General features: G+C 48.4%; 1 protein-coding gene across 3 annotated transcripts in view; it reads left to right on the top strand.

Annotated features, from left to right (window-relative positions):
* Positions 1 to 18,402, top strand: part of TBCEL (tubulin folding cofactor E like) — a 268,357-nt gene that overhangs the window by 190,056 nt on the left and 59,899 nt on the right. For 2 of the 3 annotated variants that reach the window (XM_069614326.1, XM_069614327.1), the window contains exon 4: positions 15,534 to 15,675. In XM_069614326.1, the coding sequence (XP_069470427.1) occupies positions 15,543 to 15,675 (133 nt within the window). In that variant the 5' untranslated portion in view covers positions 15,534 to 15,542. Of the gene's footprint in view, positions 1 to 5,756; positions 5,955 to 15,533; positions 15,676 to 18,402 lie in introns of those variants that run through there. The other variant, XM_069614325.1, reaches the window with a different exon arrangement.

Genomic DNA, 18,402 nt, shown 5'->3' with positions numbered 1-18,402 from the left:
GAGCCCGTGTGATGAATAGAAGCGCCTGGAAGCACGTAAGTAAGCGCTTGTTGCCTGCTTCACGATGCGCTCTAACTGTCTTTTTATTTTGCAGGTACAAGTTCGGAGCGGCTGCAGGGTGCCGGAATACCCACTGGGTTAGATGTGGAAAGGAGTAATGGCACATGAGTATTAAAGTTCCCCAATGTCTTTAAACGCACCTTGTTTTGTCTTTCAGATGCGGATGCAGCGCCGAAGGCCTCCGGAGCGTGCGAAGAGTTGGTAAGCTTTTGTCTTTCAGATGCCGGAATGCAGCGCGAGGCGTTTGTGACAGCCGATGGACCAGGTAAGTGAAGAGCTGTCACTGAAGACCGTAATGCTAACCTGTTCTTTCTTGTCTTTATAGGTGTTGCTGAAGACTGGATTCAGGATGGTAAGCCTTTTTCCTTAGGCCCAGGATCAGATGCAGAAGACACGATGAGCGTTCTGCTGCAGAGGATGCAGAATAACGCAAAGCAAGATTCATCCATCGGGTGTGGTTTAAATAGCCTCCTGTAGTGCTTAGGTGTCTCCTTCCACAGCCACGCCTAGGTAAGAAAAGAGTTCCTGCTTTCCAGAAGAGTTCCAGTGTTCTGAATCTAGGGAGTGGCTCCTGCCCCACCCAACAGGAAAAGTAGTTCCAAACAGAAGAGGATCAGAGGCTCAACTGGCAGGCAAGTAAGCAGCATGGTCTGCTGCAGGTAAGTCCACCCAAGCATTATGAGCCCGGCGCTTCCAGCGCTGGGACTGGGCATATTTATGAGCCTGGTGCCACTGGCGCCAGGACTGGGTCCAAAAGGTCCCAATTGGGACTGGTTGGCACTCGGAACCTGGGTTATGGATCTGCTTCCAAGGGAGTTGGGAAAACCCTGACCTTTTGGAAGCATAGATCATGACATAAGTACAGCCAGATAATTAGAGTCCTGTCTAGTGGGACTGAGATCAGGGTGGGTCCTCAGGGCAGGGATGGGCATTAGAGTGGAATGGGATCATGTGGCATGAGTGGGCGTTGATGAGGGTTTTAGCAAGATCTGCCTAAAGACCTGATCTACAGGCTTAAGGAAATCCTGAATGACTTAAAGGTACCAACAATTCTCTCATTCTCACCTGGCTCTTAGTGGCCGTGTGGAAGAGTAGCCTTGGCCTAACTCTCGGGAGATGGAGTGGTCTGATTGACATTACAGTAAAGACTTTTCACAAATGCCAAAGAGAATGTCCGCACACTATATTTGTATAATACATTATTTCTATAAGGAAAGGCAAGAGATAAAACATTCACGAACAGTAAAACTTTGTAAAAACAAATGTACACCACTGTAACATGGGTCACAAATTGCTTTAATAATTTCAACAAAAACAGGGGAAAACAGTTGAGAGGTTTTATTTCATTTTTCAAGTCTTTGTTATGGCTGGAAAAGACTGCAGGTTGATCGACTACAGGATGTCCCTGACTAATTCCTCGACCTCCCATGGGCTCCCTCCACCATAACCCAGGCTTCCCTATTCCCCAGTGGTGTGAGGAAACTAGTGATCAACAACCCCCTACTGTCTAAAATGTCACATTATTGTGGTGAAGCCCTAAGGGCTGAGGTCTTCTCAAGCTTACTCAATCTGGGACTTAAGTACTCCCCAGTCTCCTGGTGCCCCACAAAGGGATCAATAGTATTCAAGATGGTGTCTGGCCCTCACACTCTCTCCTCTCACTCTCTTACTCATTTATCTGATCTGGTCCCGCCTTTCTTCTCCTACTTTCTCTGCGCCTTGCCTCTCCCCCCCCCAAATGTGTTCTTCCTTGGTCCTTTCTCTATCCTGTCACTCGATTCTACCTCCAATGTCTCCATCGCTGCCCCTTGGTTCTTTTCGTACTCCTTCCCCTCCACCTACTACTGCTATCCTGTCTCCTATCCTTTTCACTTCTGCTCTCTTTCACTCTCTTAATCCCGCCATCTAATCTCTGTATCCACCCTTTACTCCCACTCTCTCCTGTCTCTTACACCCTCCATTGTATCACCCACTCTATCATACACTCTTACAGCCACAATGTCAACCTTTCATACTAGTCACTCTCACATCCACTTAGCTTATCTGAACTCTTTCCAACAGCACCTCATACTTCTTAGCCCTCTGCTCTACCTTCGCCTGGTCTCGGTCCACCACCACACCTCCCGACCTCACTTAAACACCTTTCACTGTGTCTTGTGAATGCAATCTTTTCATACCAGAGGACCAAAAAGTAACCTTCTGGATCTCTGGTCTTCCCCTTCACATTGGTTCCCTACATCACCTGACTGTTTAGGCCAATCTAACTAATGCTAGGATTTTCCACAGGGCTGGGTTGTAAGGGTACATGGTTTAAAAAAATATCAATCCTTTGCCCTGCCCTCTTTTCATTTGCTTGTTTTCCTGCAGTCTTGTCCACCTGGGCTGATTGGCTTTCCTGGCACATCTTGCCTTCCATTCGCCTTGGGAGGCTACAATTTGTTTCTGTTATCAGGAAGTTGCTGTGAACGGGCGCTTCTTGTTCGACGTCTTTCCCCATTCAGAACTTTGCTTTGTGTTTGTTTGATGCTGTGTTGGATTGTGGATCCTACGGCCCTAAGGGCAAAAGAGAACATTGGCCAGAAAAGAGGCTGGAAGGTATTGCGTGATTGACCGTGGTACCAACAGCAAACAGGGCACACGCTGTGGCTGGGGTGAGGGTCTGATATTGCACCCATCCCCCAACCGCCCTCCAACATCCTCACCCCATCTCTGGAGTACGATCGAATCTGGCATACAACCTAGTAAGCTGGTTACCCTAATTCAGCAAGGGTCTCCTTTCACCCACATGGCAGGGTCCAGCCCTTGAATGTCACCTAGGCAAGTAACACTGTTTCAAAAGTGTTCCTGAGAGTTAAATAACGAGTCTTTCCTAGAAGGAAAAATGCAATAGCGGGTAAGTAAAAAAAACACATGTCCTATCGGGGCCAGAAGGTTTTAGAAGAGCTCAAGTGAGACCAGTTGTGGAGATTTGAGCGCAGTCTTTGACGGGGAACAGTTTATTTTTTACATGTGTCCCATGGAGCAGTGTCTGGAGTTTTGGCAGAGTGAAGCCCACAGGAGATTCTAGGTGATGAAGAATGAACCCAGAGCTGAAGAAACATGCAATGGGGAGATTTGCCCACCTTTCTGGATAGTCGGGAGAGCAATACCCTGAATCCGAAAAGCAGTTCTGCGGTTGGCAGTTTTGAGAAGTGATCGCAGTGTAGTTGTCTTAGTTTCCAACGACAACAAACCAGGGCAGGACGGTTCCCCAGTCCTTTGGGTAGAATGATTAATAGCTTGGCAGTTCCCAGGTCGATGGTCCGAACCAAAGGCATGGAAAGGCAGGGACTCTGCGATAGGTGTTAGTTGGCGATGAAAGGTGTCTAGGCACAGGATTTGGCTTTCGAGGCTGGGATCGCCTTGAGGAGCCCCCAGGGAAGAACAATTATTAAAGAAAACATTGCACAGTGACTGGAGAGGAGACTGCCATGACGGGAAGACTAGCTTGCAAGTTCAGTTGTGCGGTTTCAGGGAAGGAGCAACACTGTCCCCTGGACCTTCCCGGAGGAACCAGAGTGCTTGCCTGGTGTCCTGTGATGAAATTCTGGTTTGTGCTTCAGAGTGTCTTCAGGGTGCTGGCAGCAAAGGGGCTCATACTTCTGAATCTGCCGACACAGGTATGGTTAGGAGCTTTAAGGAGACCAGGCCCCTGAGAAGTTGTGATCCAGTTCTCCACACTGGATCAGAGAATGCGTGCTGCATTTTTCATCTGGGTGTTCTGTAGCGGTCGTGTCACGGGTGATGCATCAAAGGAAGACGGTGCAGAGCGTTGATCCTTCATCGAGCAGCAGGCCTTTCAGGAATGCAGGTACGGTGTTCCAGGAGGCTCGAAGCTGGGTCTTTCTCTGGTAAAAGACCCCCATCATTCGCTGGGACGCCGCCACACACCCCTCGCCGGCTACTCATAGAATATAACGGGCTATTTGTGAAAGAATATTGTACAAATCAAGTGTACCAAACACTTCACCTATGCTCGTCTTAGCACTATGCCCCACCTGCCCGTGCACTACCCTCCCTCCAAAGGCCCATCCCTGGCTGAGACGAGCATAGGTGAAGTGTTTGTTAAACTTGATTTGTACAATATTCTTTCACAAATAGCCCGTTATATTCTATTAGTCCCCGGCGAGGTGAGGGGTGTGTGGCGGCCTGCCGGCCAATGAGGGGGTTCCTTACCACACAGACACCCAGCTCTGAGCTTCCTCCGAATGGGAGGCCACCATCTTCCCTTGCTGGAAATCAGGCAAGTGCGCCTCCCCTTTCCTCATATTTTAGCCCCCCCCCCCACTTACCTTGTGCTGCGTTGTCTCTTGATTGTGTCGGGAATGGTAGTATTCCCGGTGCATCCCCGCCTTGCGAATGGCCGCCATGGAAAGGGAGAAGGGACTAAAGTAGTTCTCTTCTCATTGATTCATGCGGGCCATTTTTATTTAATTTTTTTTTGGGGGGGGGGGGGGAGTCGAGAAATAGTTTACATGCCGTTTCTCAACTTGAGAGAAAAATATACTATTAGTACCTCGGCACAATGTCCCGGGGAACTAATAGTAATAGAACCTGAGTAGGGGAGGCATTACCGGTCTGCTAATGCCCCTTGCCTTACGTTAAAGACCTCGCTTTGCTTGGGCTTGTAACTGACGACCCTGGACATTACCAGACTAGTAATGCCCCCCCCCCCTCCCCTCAGGTTATATTGCTTAAATCAGATAGTTGTGATGTCATAAGTAGCAGATTACAAGATTGTTCTGAACTGTAAATTATTACGAGAAGTCGGCATTCTAGCTAATAGCGGAAGAAGTATTATTGGGGAGAAAGGATAGCTCGGGGCCAACGCGTGTGTCTTGCAAGCAAGACAACATGGCGCAACGAGGTTTGAGTCCCGATCCTGCGCCTAGAAACCACTCGCGCGTGAGGTTTGAGTCCCGATCCTGCGCCTAGAAACCACTCGCGCGTTATAAATGAACAATAAAATAAATGATGCATGTTCCGATGGCGCGGAAGCCGAAATGTGCCCGCTTCATTAGCAGTGGCGGGGAATGCTTGTATTGCAAGGTTCCAGGTGAAAGGGCTTCCTGGTTCTGTTCATCCAGCGCTGGGTGGGCCTTGGTGCCAGGATGGGCCTCACCTCAGTGTTCGTCTTTTGGGGCAGGGTGGGCCGTGGAACGGAGTTATGTCTTGACGTGGTGAGTCGATTGGCAGGACGAAATGGCAGGTTTTGTTCTTGGAAGTGGAATTGGCACATTTTCGGAATACTTGCCGGCGTGTTCCTGTTGATAAACCTTGGATGTTGGGGGCTTCCTAGAGCCCGTAACGTTCGCCTGAAAGCACCTCGTGGAGATTGAGAATGTGCTGTTCCTGCATTGCAACAAAGTCGTGTGTTTTTCCCCGGTGCCCTTTCGTGGCAGTTATTGTTGTTTTTTCATTGGAGCTGGGGCCCTTGACACGAGTTCTTGGCAGGGGTTGTGTTTAACTGTTCTTGTCGGCATGGTGATGTCAGCTTCTGCGCGGCACAGCCAGAGGCCTGGGATGGCCCTGCTATTCTTGGGCACTCTTCAGACCTGGGCGGCACCTTAAAGCCACCCCAGCCTGTTTGTCTACAGTTTGTTGTCCCGCCTCCTGTCTCGGGGAGGCGGGCTCCTTTGTATGCCTCCGGTTATTGTTTGGGAACAGGCCAGGCTCTTCCCCAGTTGTTTGTGTCTTGGGTTGGTGGCTGGAGCCTGGCACTGTGATCTTGTCTCTCTTGGGGTTTAACTTGCATAAACTTTTCTCTTCCAAGAGTTCGACAGACTTCCCTTGGGACAATGGTGCTTTACTGGAATCAGGTGGAATACACCTGTCGATCACGAAGTATCGACCAGGTAGGCTCTGAAGCGCCGAAAAGTTACCACGGCTGCTCGTCTTTATTTTCATTTTTTTTTATTTTAATTGAGTCATTATTGGTCCGTTTTTAAGTTCTCGACAGATAATAAACAAGTGAATTGAGCAGCAGGTATGATTAGCGATTTGCCCAGGATCACACCGTTTGTGAAGTGGGGAGAAATGGGGATCAGAACTGTGCTCTTAGTTTCGCAGCAGAAACTTGCTACTGAGCTAAATGTACTCCAGTGGAAGGAAGTGTTGCACTTTGTATCCTGGAAACTTAATGTGGCTTGGCCTGGGCCGACTGTCTTGAAAGGGGGTGCAGCAGGATGTCGCGGTGACGTCCGCTTTCAAATGTATAAATGTATGTATTGAGATTTATCCTCGGCTAGTAGGCAATGATAGCACACGGCCTTTTCGTCATGCACTTTTTTATTTTTTTTTATTTGGTAACCAAAGACCTCATCGATACACTTTGAACTTGGTGTATGACGTAGCAATATGCGCACATTCGCCCTCTGCAACTTATATGTGCTGGTTGAGCGGGATATTTTGTACGGTCGATGCGTAGATCACCAGCCTTCCTCTCTCTCAGGGTCACCGAGAGTACCCCTCTTGTACTGTGGGGCTTTGAACTCTCAGGCGCTTTGTCGCAGTCCGAGTTCCTGGCCCGTCAGCAAACACAAGCCCTGAGCTCCCACGTTCTCAGAAAGCACGTCGCGATGTTTGTAGATTGTGTCTTCACAACACAATGTGTGTGATCTGCCCTTGGACACCTCTGCGTGTTGTCGTCAGAGTCTAGGCATGCCCTGGAGTTCATACGCCTGTGAGTTTCGTGTCGCCGCAACAAACCAATGCACTGTGTCTACAGCCTTCACCAACTACTCCCGTGCGTTGTCTCTGTGCTTCTGTGTATGAAGGCTCCTGCTTCGTGTGCCAGTCTCCTGACTTTAGGTTGCCTTTCTGTACACAGACTCCGAGTTATTAAACCGCGTACGTCATTCCAGATGTTGACATGTAGAGGGAAAAGTTCAAATAGATGGTGATAAACCATTTTTAGTAGCTTTATGGAAAAATGCACTTGTATGTGCCATTTATAAATCTTGTAGTTGCTGGTTATTTATTACTGGTCATTGATAAGGTGCAGGGTCTTCCATCAGACGGTGCCTCGGTACACACACGAGCACCAATAGAAGCCGTTAACTCCATGCTGTTCTGTGCAGAAAAACCCAACCGTTAGTTGCGGTATCGAAAGGAAACGAGTCCTAGTAGCACTGTAATAATATATTGCAAGTAGGAGCTCCTGTTAGAGCACACCTGTGATGGCGTTGCCCAAATAGAGCACACCTGTGATGGCGTTGCCCAAATAGTGACAACATTTACCATATAAGGGCACACCTTGGATGCATTTGTCCCAAGGTGTCAGTAGGAACGCAGCTGTAAATTGATTTGTTCCAACATGCCAGGAAATTCCCTGTGGGGCTATACCACAGATGTCGTTGACCCAACCTACCGTTTTTTGCTCTTGTAAGACTATGTAATGCGCTTGTAAGACTTTGTAATGCCTTAAGCATGGACATAGTAGAAAGACTCCTGTGCACGTCTGTCACTTGACTGTGTCTTTGCTTAATATAATGTGTGCAAACCCTAATTGTCTCACGTTTTTAAACGGTGATGGGTATTTACTAGATAAATGGGCTTTATTTAAGTGGGGGGTATAACTCGGGGGCAACGCGTTTGTCTTGGAAGCAAGACAACGCAATCCAACACAAGTTCGAATCCCGAGCCGCGTTTAGAACCTCTGGTATTAAGCGTGTTATAAATATAAGCGCCTTTATAAATAATTATACTCTGTCAAATTACAGGGCGTCTGGGATGCTGACATCACCTTCTGAAAATGTGCTGTACTTTCACGAAAGTACCCAAATAAGGCTCATATACCTTTCTAAATAGACTTTTAAAGGCCAAACACTGGGTGCAAGTTAGGCCTTTCAGACTATTGCTTTAAGCATAGACCTAGTAAAAAGACTCGTGTTCCCTGAAGTGAACGGGAAGCCATTTTTTACTAGGTCTGCTTAATGTGACTGTGTTCAGACGCTCATTTTTACACCGCCCCATCAGCCAAGCCTCCCTCCCATACTCCTACTTCTGCAAGCATGTCTACGACACAGCAGCTCCTAAATGGTCCAACCACACAAATGAACATTTGAAGTGAGAGTATTTTACTCTCTATTTTTCCATGATCTTGCATGATTATAGTCGTTTCTTCTTGTGGAATTACATGAACCAAACACAGCCGTGGATCTGTTTGAGTGAAACAGGGCACAAGCTCATATGTGTTCATTGCCCCATTTTATTTTTTATTGGGAGTATTTTTTACCTCCCATTTTTTGTGGGGAGTATTGTCCTACTTTTAGGGCGTAAACGTGTCCGATACCCCCCCCCCCCCCCTTATCTGTAGGGCTGAAGCAGCTAGCTGTGGGTTTGCCATTGGAGCCGAGTGACTGGGGGGGGGGGGGGTGTTCTGCATCCGTGGGAAGAAAGGAGTGCGCATCACATTAGGCCCCGCAGCTTTGCGTTCTGTGTGTTCAGGATGCTGCTGCTGTCTGTTCGGTGGCACTTTAGGGCAGACGAGCAGACTGTATGCTGCCTCTCTCTGCAGCGTCCCAGATCCATGGCAGCTAATGAGGCCGTGAGCTGCTCCTGTGGGTATTGTCTCTGTATATTGCATCGCGAGGCGTGTGGCTCCACGTCCGACATTCCAGACTGTAAATATTTGCAAGCTCTTGCCCAGCCCCCCTCTGCTTGCCGCCGAGGGTGTCGGAAGAGCAAGGCGTGATGCTGCGAGACTTGGTCGCTGCTCGTATCCGACCCCCCCCTCCCCTCCCCCCGCTGTGCGGATGCGCAACCGGTAGATACCCCTGATAGTATCCCTATCCCCGGTCTGATAAATCCTTGCAATTTTTAACTTTTCTCGGAGGAGGGCGGGGGAGTTGCCGTTCTCTGCCCCCGCCAACAATTTATCAGGCGGCATAACAAGTTAATATGGGCGGTCGGTGCAGGCGAATAAGGAGGTCAAAGGGCAAGCTATTCATATATGCACAGATCTGTTACTATTTTTGCCCTGGCGGCTTTTCTTGGAAACCGGTGCTTTGGCTTTGGGCCCCTGTACTGATCTGGGGTCCGCGTAGGCTCGTGAATACGGTTGAATGCCGCTGTATAACCATGGGCACGAAGGCCTGGGTACACAGAACACGCCCTGCTCGCTTTTAACTTGAAAGCCTTTGCAAACTGTTTACGCCAAGAACCGTGCATTGATAAGTAGCCTAAGAACTGCTTTCCCCGGTGTACAGCAGATACGCATCAGGCTGTTAAGCTTAGTGCGATCTGATTGGACGTTGCTCGTGGCGGACACACGGGCGGGAGAAGCGTGCACGGGTTGCTTTCCTGCCCCCCTCCTGGCAGGGGCCGCCTTGCCATAGCAACCCGATGCAAGCGGACCCTGAGCACATCCGCAGAGTTTGGGTGCACCTTGCGGCCGTGCAGGCCAGCTTGCTCCGTGCTTTTTGGGGGATGCTCATGGCCAGGAAGACTTGAATTCACAACGGGGCAAACACGCCTGCATGCCACAGAATGCCATCTAATCATTACAAGAAGCATTGACGAAGCATCTCCCAAACGTCGTGATAAATTAGCCGCCCACTTTCAGATAAAAACCTAGTGTTCCATAAAGATTTTGAAGTGGGAGTATTTTACTCCCTATTTTCTAAAATTGGGAGTACAATTATGTTTTAGTGAGCAATAAAGTCCCATTGCCGTTGGGAGTATTTTGAATGAGCGAGTAAAAATGTTTTCACTGTGACTCTGACGTATTTTTATAATAAATATTTCTTTGCATATAGTTTTATGTGGCCATTAAAATATACCTCAAAAAGGTAGCAGGTATTCCTCTCCAGAAAGAACATGGCATGATAACCTGATAACCATTGCATATCAGTCTTTGTTTTGAAATATTTGCAAGGAACTTGGGGTTGGTCACCCTGAGTTACCTGGGGGAACCCAGACGTGGACTCCCTGCTCACTGTGCTGAGAGAGGTCCAGCTTCACCTCACTGATGAGGCCCAACAAGGCTGAAACACGTGTATGGGGTTGCTGTTGGTACTCTTGTTCAGAGAGGTATTGCCATAGCATGTCGGTTCTGGTCTGCCCATGTGGGCGGGACAAAGACTGATATGCAAATGGATATTTCCCATCTGTGAAAGGTACAGTGAGCAAAAAGTGTGTGCTGCAAACTCTCACCTCAGAACAGGTTATCATGCCATGTTCTTTCTGGAGAGGAGCGCCTGCTACCTTTTTTGAACCATTAAAATATACTCTTTACCTCTTCAGATCAGGCTGTAACAATAGTCGTTCCTCCAGCTGGCACTCCGTGCACTCCTGGTCCAAACGTATCCATGGAGCTGTGGCGAGGCCCTTGTGGTCGGGTTTTTATTTTTTAGTTGGGAATATTTTTACTCCCGGTTTGTATTTTTTGGGAGTATTTGCTTATTTGTAGGGAGTAAAAGTGGGCCATACACCCCTTATCTGTATGGCTGGATACCTGCAGTGACAGCATAGGGCTCTTAGTTGTGAGTAAATAAGAGTCACATATAAGGGAAGCTGTGCTGAACGCACAGGTGGGTACAGGATGTCAGAGGGTGGTCGGGATTTATCATGCAATGTATGAAGCGCACGTTGGTAAAAGGATGGATCTTTTGCCTTTTTTCCAGACTGCATAGTGACCTACTGTATGTTTTATTTGAACTTTTGAAGTCTGTATTCACCCGCTCGCAAGTTACAAGGGGATCTACACACATTGAGTGAATTCAAGGATAGGCCTGTATTCTTGGTTATAGGTGCCCTGGTTCTGAAGAAGAACTTGTCTTGGATGTGGGTGTCTGAACAGCCTATCCTGAACTTCCACAGAGTAGCTTTTTGTTTCTTGACGTTTTAAACGATGTACTCCTATTCTCAGCCGTATGGCAGGATACATGCTGCTCGTATGTGTCATTGATCTGCCGGGAGATGCAAGTGTTCATCCCAGTTACATAAGCCAACTATCATTCTGTCTTCTTCCCGTTGCAAAGGTTTTGCAGGCTTTACTTTTCAACCTCCTCACTGCCTGTCTGGAGGCCAGTGGACTTTGTGACCCCGCCAGTCTGAGTTCCGTAGCGGGCAGTTTATAGAAGTCACACTTAGCCATATCTGACTCCTCACTGCAGCTCATCACTGCCATCTGCCATCCTTCCTGATTTCCCTCCATGTCTTTCACTTTTGACACATTTCACCATCCCTGCCTCCTTCAGACCCTCTCGCAACTGGACTTTCAGGACACTGTCCTCTCTTGAATGGCCTCCTAGCTGGCACATGACTCACCGGGATGTCCCTTAATGCCCCCTCGCTGAAGTGATCTTGCAAGTGTCGGTCTTTAAATCCTCCTCCTCTTGCCACACTACACCTCCTCTCTCAGTAATCTGAGCTGCAGCAGATTCTCATGATACCTACTTGCTGATGGTGTGCAAATGTCTTCTCCACCCCTGAGCAGTCCTCTGGCCTTACTAATTGCCTGTTTGTTAGTTGTTGACTCGTGTTGCATTGCCTGATTCTCCACTCCTTTAGAGAGGACGTGATCTTTCTCGTGGCCTCTAGTGCCATGCCCCGCATTTCCTATGCTATATCCTTTTCCGCCCTGACCGTACCCATCACCCAAGTCTAGCAACTGCAGGCTTTTTTGGGATTGGGGCATGAATCTTTCACACTTCATCTCCTCTGGTAACACATACTTGGCGTAACCTCCTGTATAGCCACAGAACGCATCCTCATCTCACTGTGCATGGTACTGAAATACTCTTCCCTAGTCTTGGATTAATGCTCCAGCCTCCACGAGGGACCACCTACTCCTGTAGGCTCATCTCAAGCGACTGAATTTTTCTACTCGGATCCCCTACAAATCCTCGTAAACCACAGAAACACACAAGATGGCTATGCCTCAAAGCTCTCCTCAACCTTACAACCCCATCCATCTAGTTCTTTAGGCATGTCTCCTTCCTCATCATTCCCACTCCCTAAAATTGAGGACATTACAACCAGTGGATGAAAAGAAGTAATGGAACTATGTTCCCTACTGGCCTACCCCAGTTCCCTATTAACGCCGTTGCCACGCCCCTTCTTCACACAAGATATAATCCACCAAGCACATGCGCCTGCTGTTGAAGGGAACATTTTTCCTACACTCTTATTTTAAAACAAAACCATTCCGGAACAGTTTCTTTTAAAAATAAAAGTATAGGAACAGTAAAATGTATTAAGTCGGGGAGCACCGCTCCAAACCACTCCTGACCACTGATTCCAACAGTGACGGGCTTCAAGATCTCCCTTCAAGAACCACAACCTCTGCCGGTAGGGAGCTCCAGGGTCTTACAGTGCTATCACTCCCCAACCCCCAAAGTGCACCCACCACTGTACCTGCTGCATTGCACGACTTTATGAATGTCATTATTGAAAACCTATTTAAAGTCTGTCCTGTGCTGTCCCATTTACTGATCCAGCTCCTCACCTAACCACCAGCTAGTACAATGTTGCCTAGAAGGTTATTTGCATTTAATGATTTTCCCTGAGATATTTGCTCTGTGCATTAAATTCAGACTGGGTATATGACTGAGGTTGCCAAATGGTCTGCAGGCCCAGAAGTGCTTATGCCCTCAAGGGTGCATGTATCTGGAGGTGACAATCCATTTCTAATTTATGTGTCTAGCAATCCTCCCCTTAGTGATGAGGTGGCTTAAACAAGACCTCTATTGAGGCACTGTTATGGACTGAGGTGGCTTAAGCGAGACCGCCATCGAGGCACTGTTATGGGCTGAGGTGGCTTAAGCAAGACTTCTACGGGAGGCACTGTTATATGCTGAGGTGTCTTAAGTGAGACCTCTATCGAGGCACTGTTATGGGCTGAGGTGGCTTAAGCAAGACTTCTACAGGAGGCACTGTTATGGGCTGAGGTGGCTTAAGTGAGACCTCCTATCGAGGCTCTGTATGGGCTGAGGTGGCTTAATTGAGACCTCTATCGAGGCACTGTTATGGGCTGACGTGGCTAAAGCAAGACTTCTACAGGAGGCACTGTTATGGGCTGAGGTGGCTTAAGTGAGACCTCTATCGAGGCTCTGTATGGGCTGAGGTGGCTTAAGTGTGACCTCTATCGAGGCACTGTTATGGGCTGAGGTGGCTTAAGCGAGGCCTCTATCGAGGCTCTGTATGGGCTGAGGTGGTTTAAGCGAGACCTCTATCGAGGCAGTTATGGGCCACCAGTACCACTTATCCTAAAGTGACTTTTGTAGTTGTCAGCTTCATTTAAATGTGTTTTTAACTGTATTTCATGATGGTAAAAAGAAAGAGTTGTATTTTCTGAGCAGGTAGGGGTTTCTTGGTATTGGTTCTTGCGAGATGGGAAATGGAATATGGAAGTATGTATATTAAGGACTAGATTGGAGATACTCTTTCTGTATGAATGCACCAAGGCATTTGATTGCGCCTCATTGGCGAATAGGGCGGAAGGCTGTAAGAGGGCCATCATAATGTTACCATGAATGCCTGGGGATGGGGTACTGTGAAGCGCGGGAATTAGCATGTTTAGAGGAGGGCTTCCTCACTGCCTTCTTCATAGGATGGTTACTTTTGATTGCTCCTGCTTGGATTTGTCCCCCTCAAGTTGATATTCTGATATCGTGGATGGGACTAGAGGGCGGGTAATATTCCGTGATATATAAATGGAGTTTTATGCATGTATTACATTTTAAATTGTGTACGTTTTTATGCATTTTTTTATCTTCTGAATAACCCGGTTTCCGGTCCCCCAGCAATGGTACTGCTCCAGTCGTAAATATCCCCTCTGTACGGCGCTTCTTGGGGAAGCGCGTCTTATTTGCATGAGTGTCACTTGTTGCTCCCACGCATGGGGCCGCCACCAACCCCTATGCAACCGCGCGTGACCTCTCGCTCCCGCAGGATTCTCATCGTGATGGCGGCACAGGTGAGCGGAGGAGACACGTGTGCGGAAGCCGTGCCTTCCTTGTGCATAGCTGCAGAAAGGCGAGTGTGCCTCCCTGTCATCTGTCCACGTGCACAATCCCACTCATGCGGTGACTGGCGTCCTGTGCACGCGCTCATCATTGTGGCCCGCAATGCAGGCCAAGCGGCAACTCCCACCCTTATTACTCTCGTGCTAGCCACGCCCCCTTGCATGGATGGCCACCTTTTGAGTGACATGAAGGTGTTGAATTGCACAGATGGCGACGAAGTTACACCCATCGGGCTGCACATCTCCGGCAGGTGGTCTCCGCAGGGCCAGCAGCTTGGAGGCGCCCTTATGTCATGCTGGCGCCTTTACAAAGGGTGCAGACCTAGTGCCACATGCTGTTTTAGACATCGGAGCTCTGCTCGCACTGGCTCGTGCCTGATGCCCTTGAGGCTCGCATTCTTTTATGATGACGTTTTATAGGCGCAAGCCTTGGTCATATGATCCACCTCCTGGGTTATTCATGGTGTTTAAGCTTTGCCCGACACGCCTTGCATCCCACAAGGCTTGTATTTTAATTTAACATTCTGGGGCATAACCTTCACACAAAAAGGGAATTGCTGCAAGTGACGAGCCACTTTATTTCAGCGTCTACGACTCGCCAGCCCTTACTTCCGCTGTAAGATTTTTGATCTCGCTATCACTAAATGTGTAGATCTTTGACTTGATGTCCATCACGCGCTCTGAAGGGCTCTGTGGTACGAGCAACACTTAAGGTCAACCTACCCGTTCTCCTTTTTAGGCAGCCGTGCCTCCTCTCCCGTCCTGGGGAAATGTAAATCTTCCTGTCCCACACATCAGATGGACTCCGCTTCGACAGAAGGATACATCACACTTTACACGTTTCCTCCATGGGTTTTAGGTAGCAAAGAAATCCGTCAGTCTATGCGTACATGATAAGCTTGGCCTTTACTTGGCAACACTATCGCCCACTCAACACCGATTTGACGGGCCTCAGACTGAATAGCGCCTCACCTCCAATGTATACAGATATCACGGGCTCTGCTTTTAGTAATGCGAGCATTCATTCAAGTTACACTTATTTTCGAGGACGGGATCAGCTCGCCTTGTCAGGTAGGTCTGTCGCCCCCTTTTTACTGTGAGTTGTTTTGGTAATCTTTAACAGTAACTTGCATGGCAGCTCCCAGGGTGAAGGGGTTTCACTGGCCTCTGTATGCTGTACCAGTACTCGGACTCTCAAAGGCTTCCAATGTGTCTCTCAACGTCCTGTGGACTGCAGGTGGCATTCACGTAAATGGGCCTGCTTGAGGCTGCTTGTGTTCAAAGGCCACATGCCGGGGTATTGGGTTGCCTTTCTTTTCAGTCTCATTTGAAGTTTAAAGAGAAGGCCAGCTGGAAAGCTGCGGTCCGCAGGTGTGTGCTGCGCAGCCCCAGCAGGCAGGTGAAGAAGAGCCGGCACATTGCACACAGCCTGTGACCACTTGTGTATCTCTCCATTGCTTCTTAGGACGGTCAGATGGATCAATCTACGGGAAGGAGTTTCATGCAGGTCCTGTGTGAGAAGTACAGTCCAGAGAACTTCCCGTACCGCCGCGGTCCTGGTGTCGGAGTGGTGGTAACTGCCGGGCCCCAGGGGTCCCCCATGAAAGGTATGTACGTATGTATGGGATTTACCGAGGCTGAACCTGGCTGGGAAGAAAGGGAGCAGTGTACGCAGAGGCTCACCCAGAGGGTTACAGGTAGGGTGTGGGCAAGAGGGTGTTTTAGATGTAGCTAGGTGGCCTTGTTGGCATGGGGGAGGCAGGGCTGCTAGGAAGGCGAAGAAGTAAGGTTAAGTAGAGCAATTGGCGATGGGTGTGAAGAGTAGGGTCTGCAAGTCCTTCCTGAAGTGTACGATGGAGGGGGCCAGTATTATTTTTGATGGTAAATCGGGGGGTGGGTGTGGACTCTGAAATACTTGTTTTTGCCCAGAAAGTTGAAGAGGTTGTTTGCACAGTGAAAAGAAACAGGGGGTTGATGGTTCAAGGAAGAGAATAAGGCATAAAGGCTGAACTGTGAGTGTGGAGGGAGCGGCTGAAGCCTGACCATGCTTGTCAAAGGACCTTTACTCTTGATATTCCCTACAGAAGAGGTGGTCTTTGTCACTCTCGGGCAGCCCATCATGTTTCCATTCACTATGTGTAAATAGATGAAAATATTGAGCAATTCTGCAGCCCATGTTTTATGCACATACCCTAGTCTCATGGAATGTGGATGCCCCTTTCTGCTCTATGAATGCAGTCCCCTAGATTTTCTACCCTGTCCGTGAGCACATGGAGACTTTAATCCACTTTTTTCGAGGGTCTTGCTTTGAAGTATTTTGTTCCCTTTTACTTTCAAGTACACGTCTGTCTTAGTACACGTATGGAAATGTTGAGTAGTGAACTGTAACCCCATTGGCTGCTAGATAGCTTCCTTTTTCTGCTGCTAAAAAGAGAAGGCTGTTCATTGGTGTTTGAAGGACAGTCATTCTTTATAGGTTGGCCATGAGCCCCTTTCACTGTGTGTAAGGGATCTGCAACCTGTACGAATCTGAAGACCCTGTGTTTGCTGCGCTAGGAACCAGTTGAGGGTAGACTGTACTTATGAGCTAGCTCAGTGTTTACTAGATTAGGCTGCGCATACGCCTAGCTCCCACATTCAGGAAACCAGGGGTTTGAGGGGGCTCTTTTCGTGTGCAGTTAACCATAGTCCACTGATTTGAGGTGGGGGATGGCTATGGGGCAACGCGTTTGTCTTGGAAGCAAGACAACGCAGCGCAACACAGTTTCGAATCCTGCACTGGAAACCAATCTCTGGTATTAAGCTCGTTATAAAAGAACAATTTTAATAGTTAGGGGAGGTCTGCCTTGTAGATGCATTTGTCACTTTTCTGGCACTAAATGTGAGGCCGTGCTCTTTCCATACATCCATTTCCCACATTCTCTACATTACACGTGAGGGAAAGTCTCACTCTCGTTTCCACATCTACCACACTAGAGACAGATAACCTTCCTGTGTCCTTGTGAGTAGCTCTTCCTTGTTCTGCATCCTGGTCCTTGTCACGTTGCTGTTTCAGTGATCATTGGAGCTGTACAAGTAGTGTTGGTAGGTAACTCCTTGTCAGGAGGGGACACCATGTTCCCTTACAGAGGAGCTTTCACTTCTCTACCAATTGTCTGCTGGGGGATGTAGTGTTGGGTCACTTCAATTGAAAAAATGGACTGAAGTAAAACTGGGGTAAAAGCGAAGCATGGGACCGAAGTAGGGTGTCTTGTGACCTGGAATCATCTGGCAACCCTAACTACAAGTTGTGGAATGCCAGGACTAAACAATTGATGGATGAGCTACTGATACCTTTCATGGACTAACTTGAGAGATTTTGAAGAAGTTTCCACCATCACTTTAGTTCCTTCGTTCACTAAATGTGAGGCGCAGGTGTGTCACTTTTTACATGAAGTGTGGATTCTCTCCATGCCTGGATGATCATGTTCAACCTGCTAAAGGTGAGAGGGCCTCTACTACCTCCTCAGACATGCAGGGCATACTAGCCACATCACATGTGAGGGATGGTGCTTGCTTCATAGCGGCATTATCACTCTACCCAACACCCCATGTGATGAGGGAGGGGTTGCTGCAGCACTGAAGTGCCTCGCGCGAAGGGAGGTGCTCACTTTGAAGCTGGTTTTCCTAGATTACCAACGCCTGGCGCGATGGAAGGTGCTAGCTCCATTGGTGGAATTCCTCTTTTCGTCATACCTAGTGCAAGGCAAGGAGTTGGCTTCAGTGCTTAGGTTGCTTGGTTCAGGAAACCTAGTGTGAAGGGAGGTGCCCTATACCGAAGCTCATGGGAGGGAGTGGGGCACACACCCTGGATTCCACATTCACCAGAGTGGATAGCTCTGTTTATATGAATGGTCCTGCTCTCCTCCGTGCAGAAGTTCCTAAATATGCTTCTTTGGAGGTGGTCTGAAGCAATCTGTCCCCATAATCAGTGGCGTAGCACAAAATTTGCCCCCCCCCCCCATGAGCCATGTTGAAGGCCCCCCTTCCCCTCCAGCACAGAAACAAATCATGGGTTGTGCCACACTCTGGACCGACCTAGATTGCCATGCTTGCGCTATACACACAAACGTGCTGCTGCAGGGGAACGCCGCACACTGCACTAGGAGAAAGATATAAATATGTTTTAATGCATTCTACAGCACACTTTCTGAGAAAAAAAAGCCAGAGTGTTTGCAATTGTTTTGTAGGGTAACACCAATCCAAAAATCCAATACATGCAAGTCACCAACAGTGCACAGGAACATTAATGCTTTCATGAAGGTAATGCTTTGCTATTGATGCCATGCGACAAT

The sequence above is a fragment of the Ambystoma mexicanum genome, chromosome 9, assembly GCF_040938575.1.
Source record: "Ambystoma mexicanum isolate Mex_15411 chromosome 9, UKY_AmexF1_1, whole genome shotgun sequence".
Taxonomy (NCBI): Eukaryota; Metazoa; Chordata; class Amphibia; order Caudata; family Ambystomatidae; genus Ambystoma; species Ambystoma mexicanum.
The sequence above is the reverse complement of the archived record's forward strand: the minus strand, read 5'-3'. Positions and strand labels throughout refer to the sequence as shown.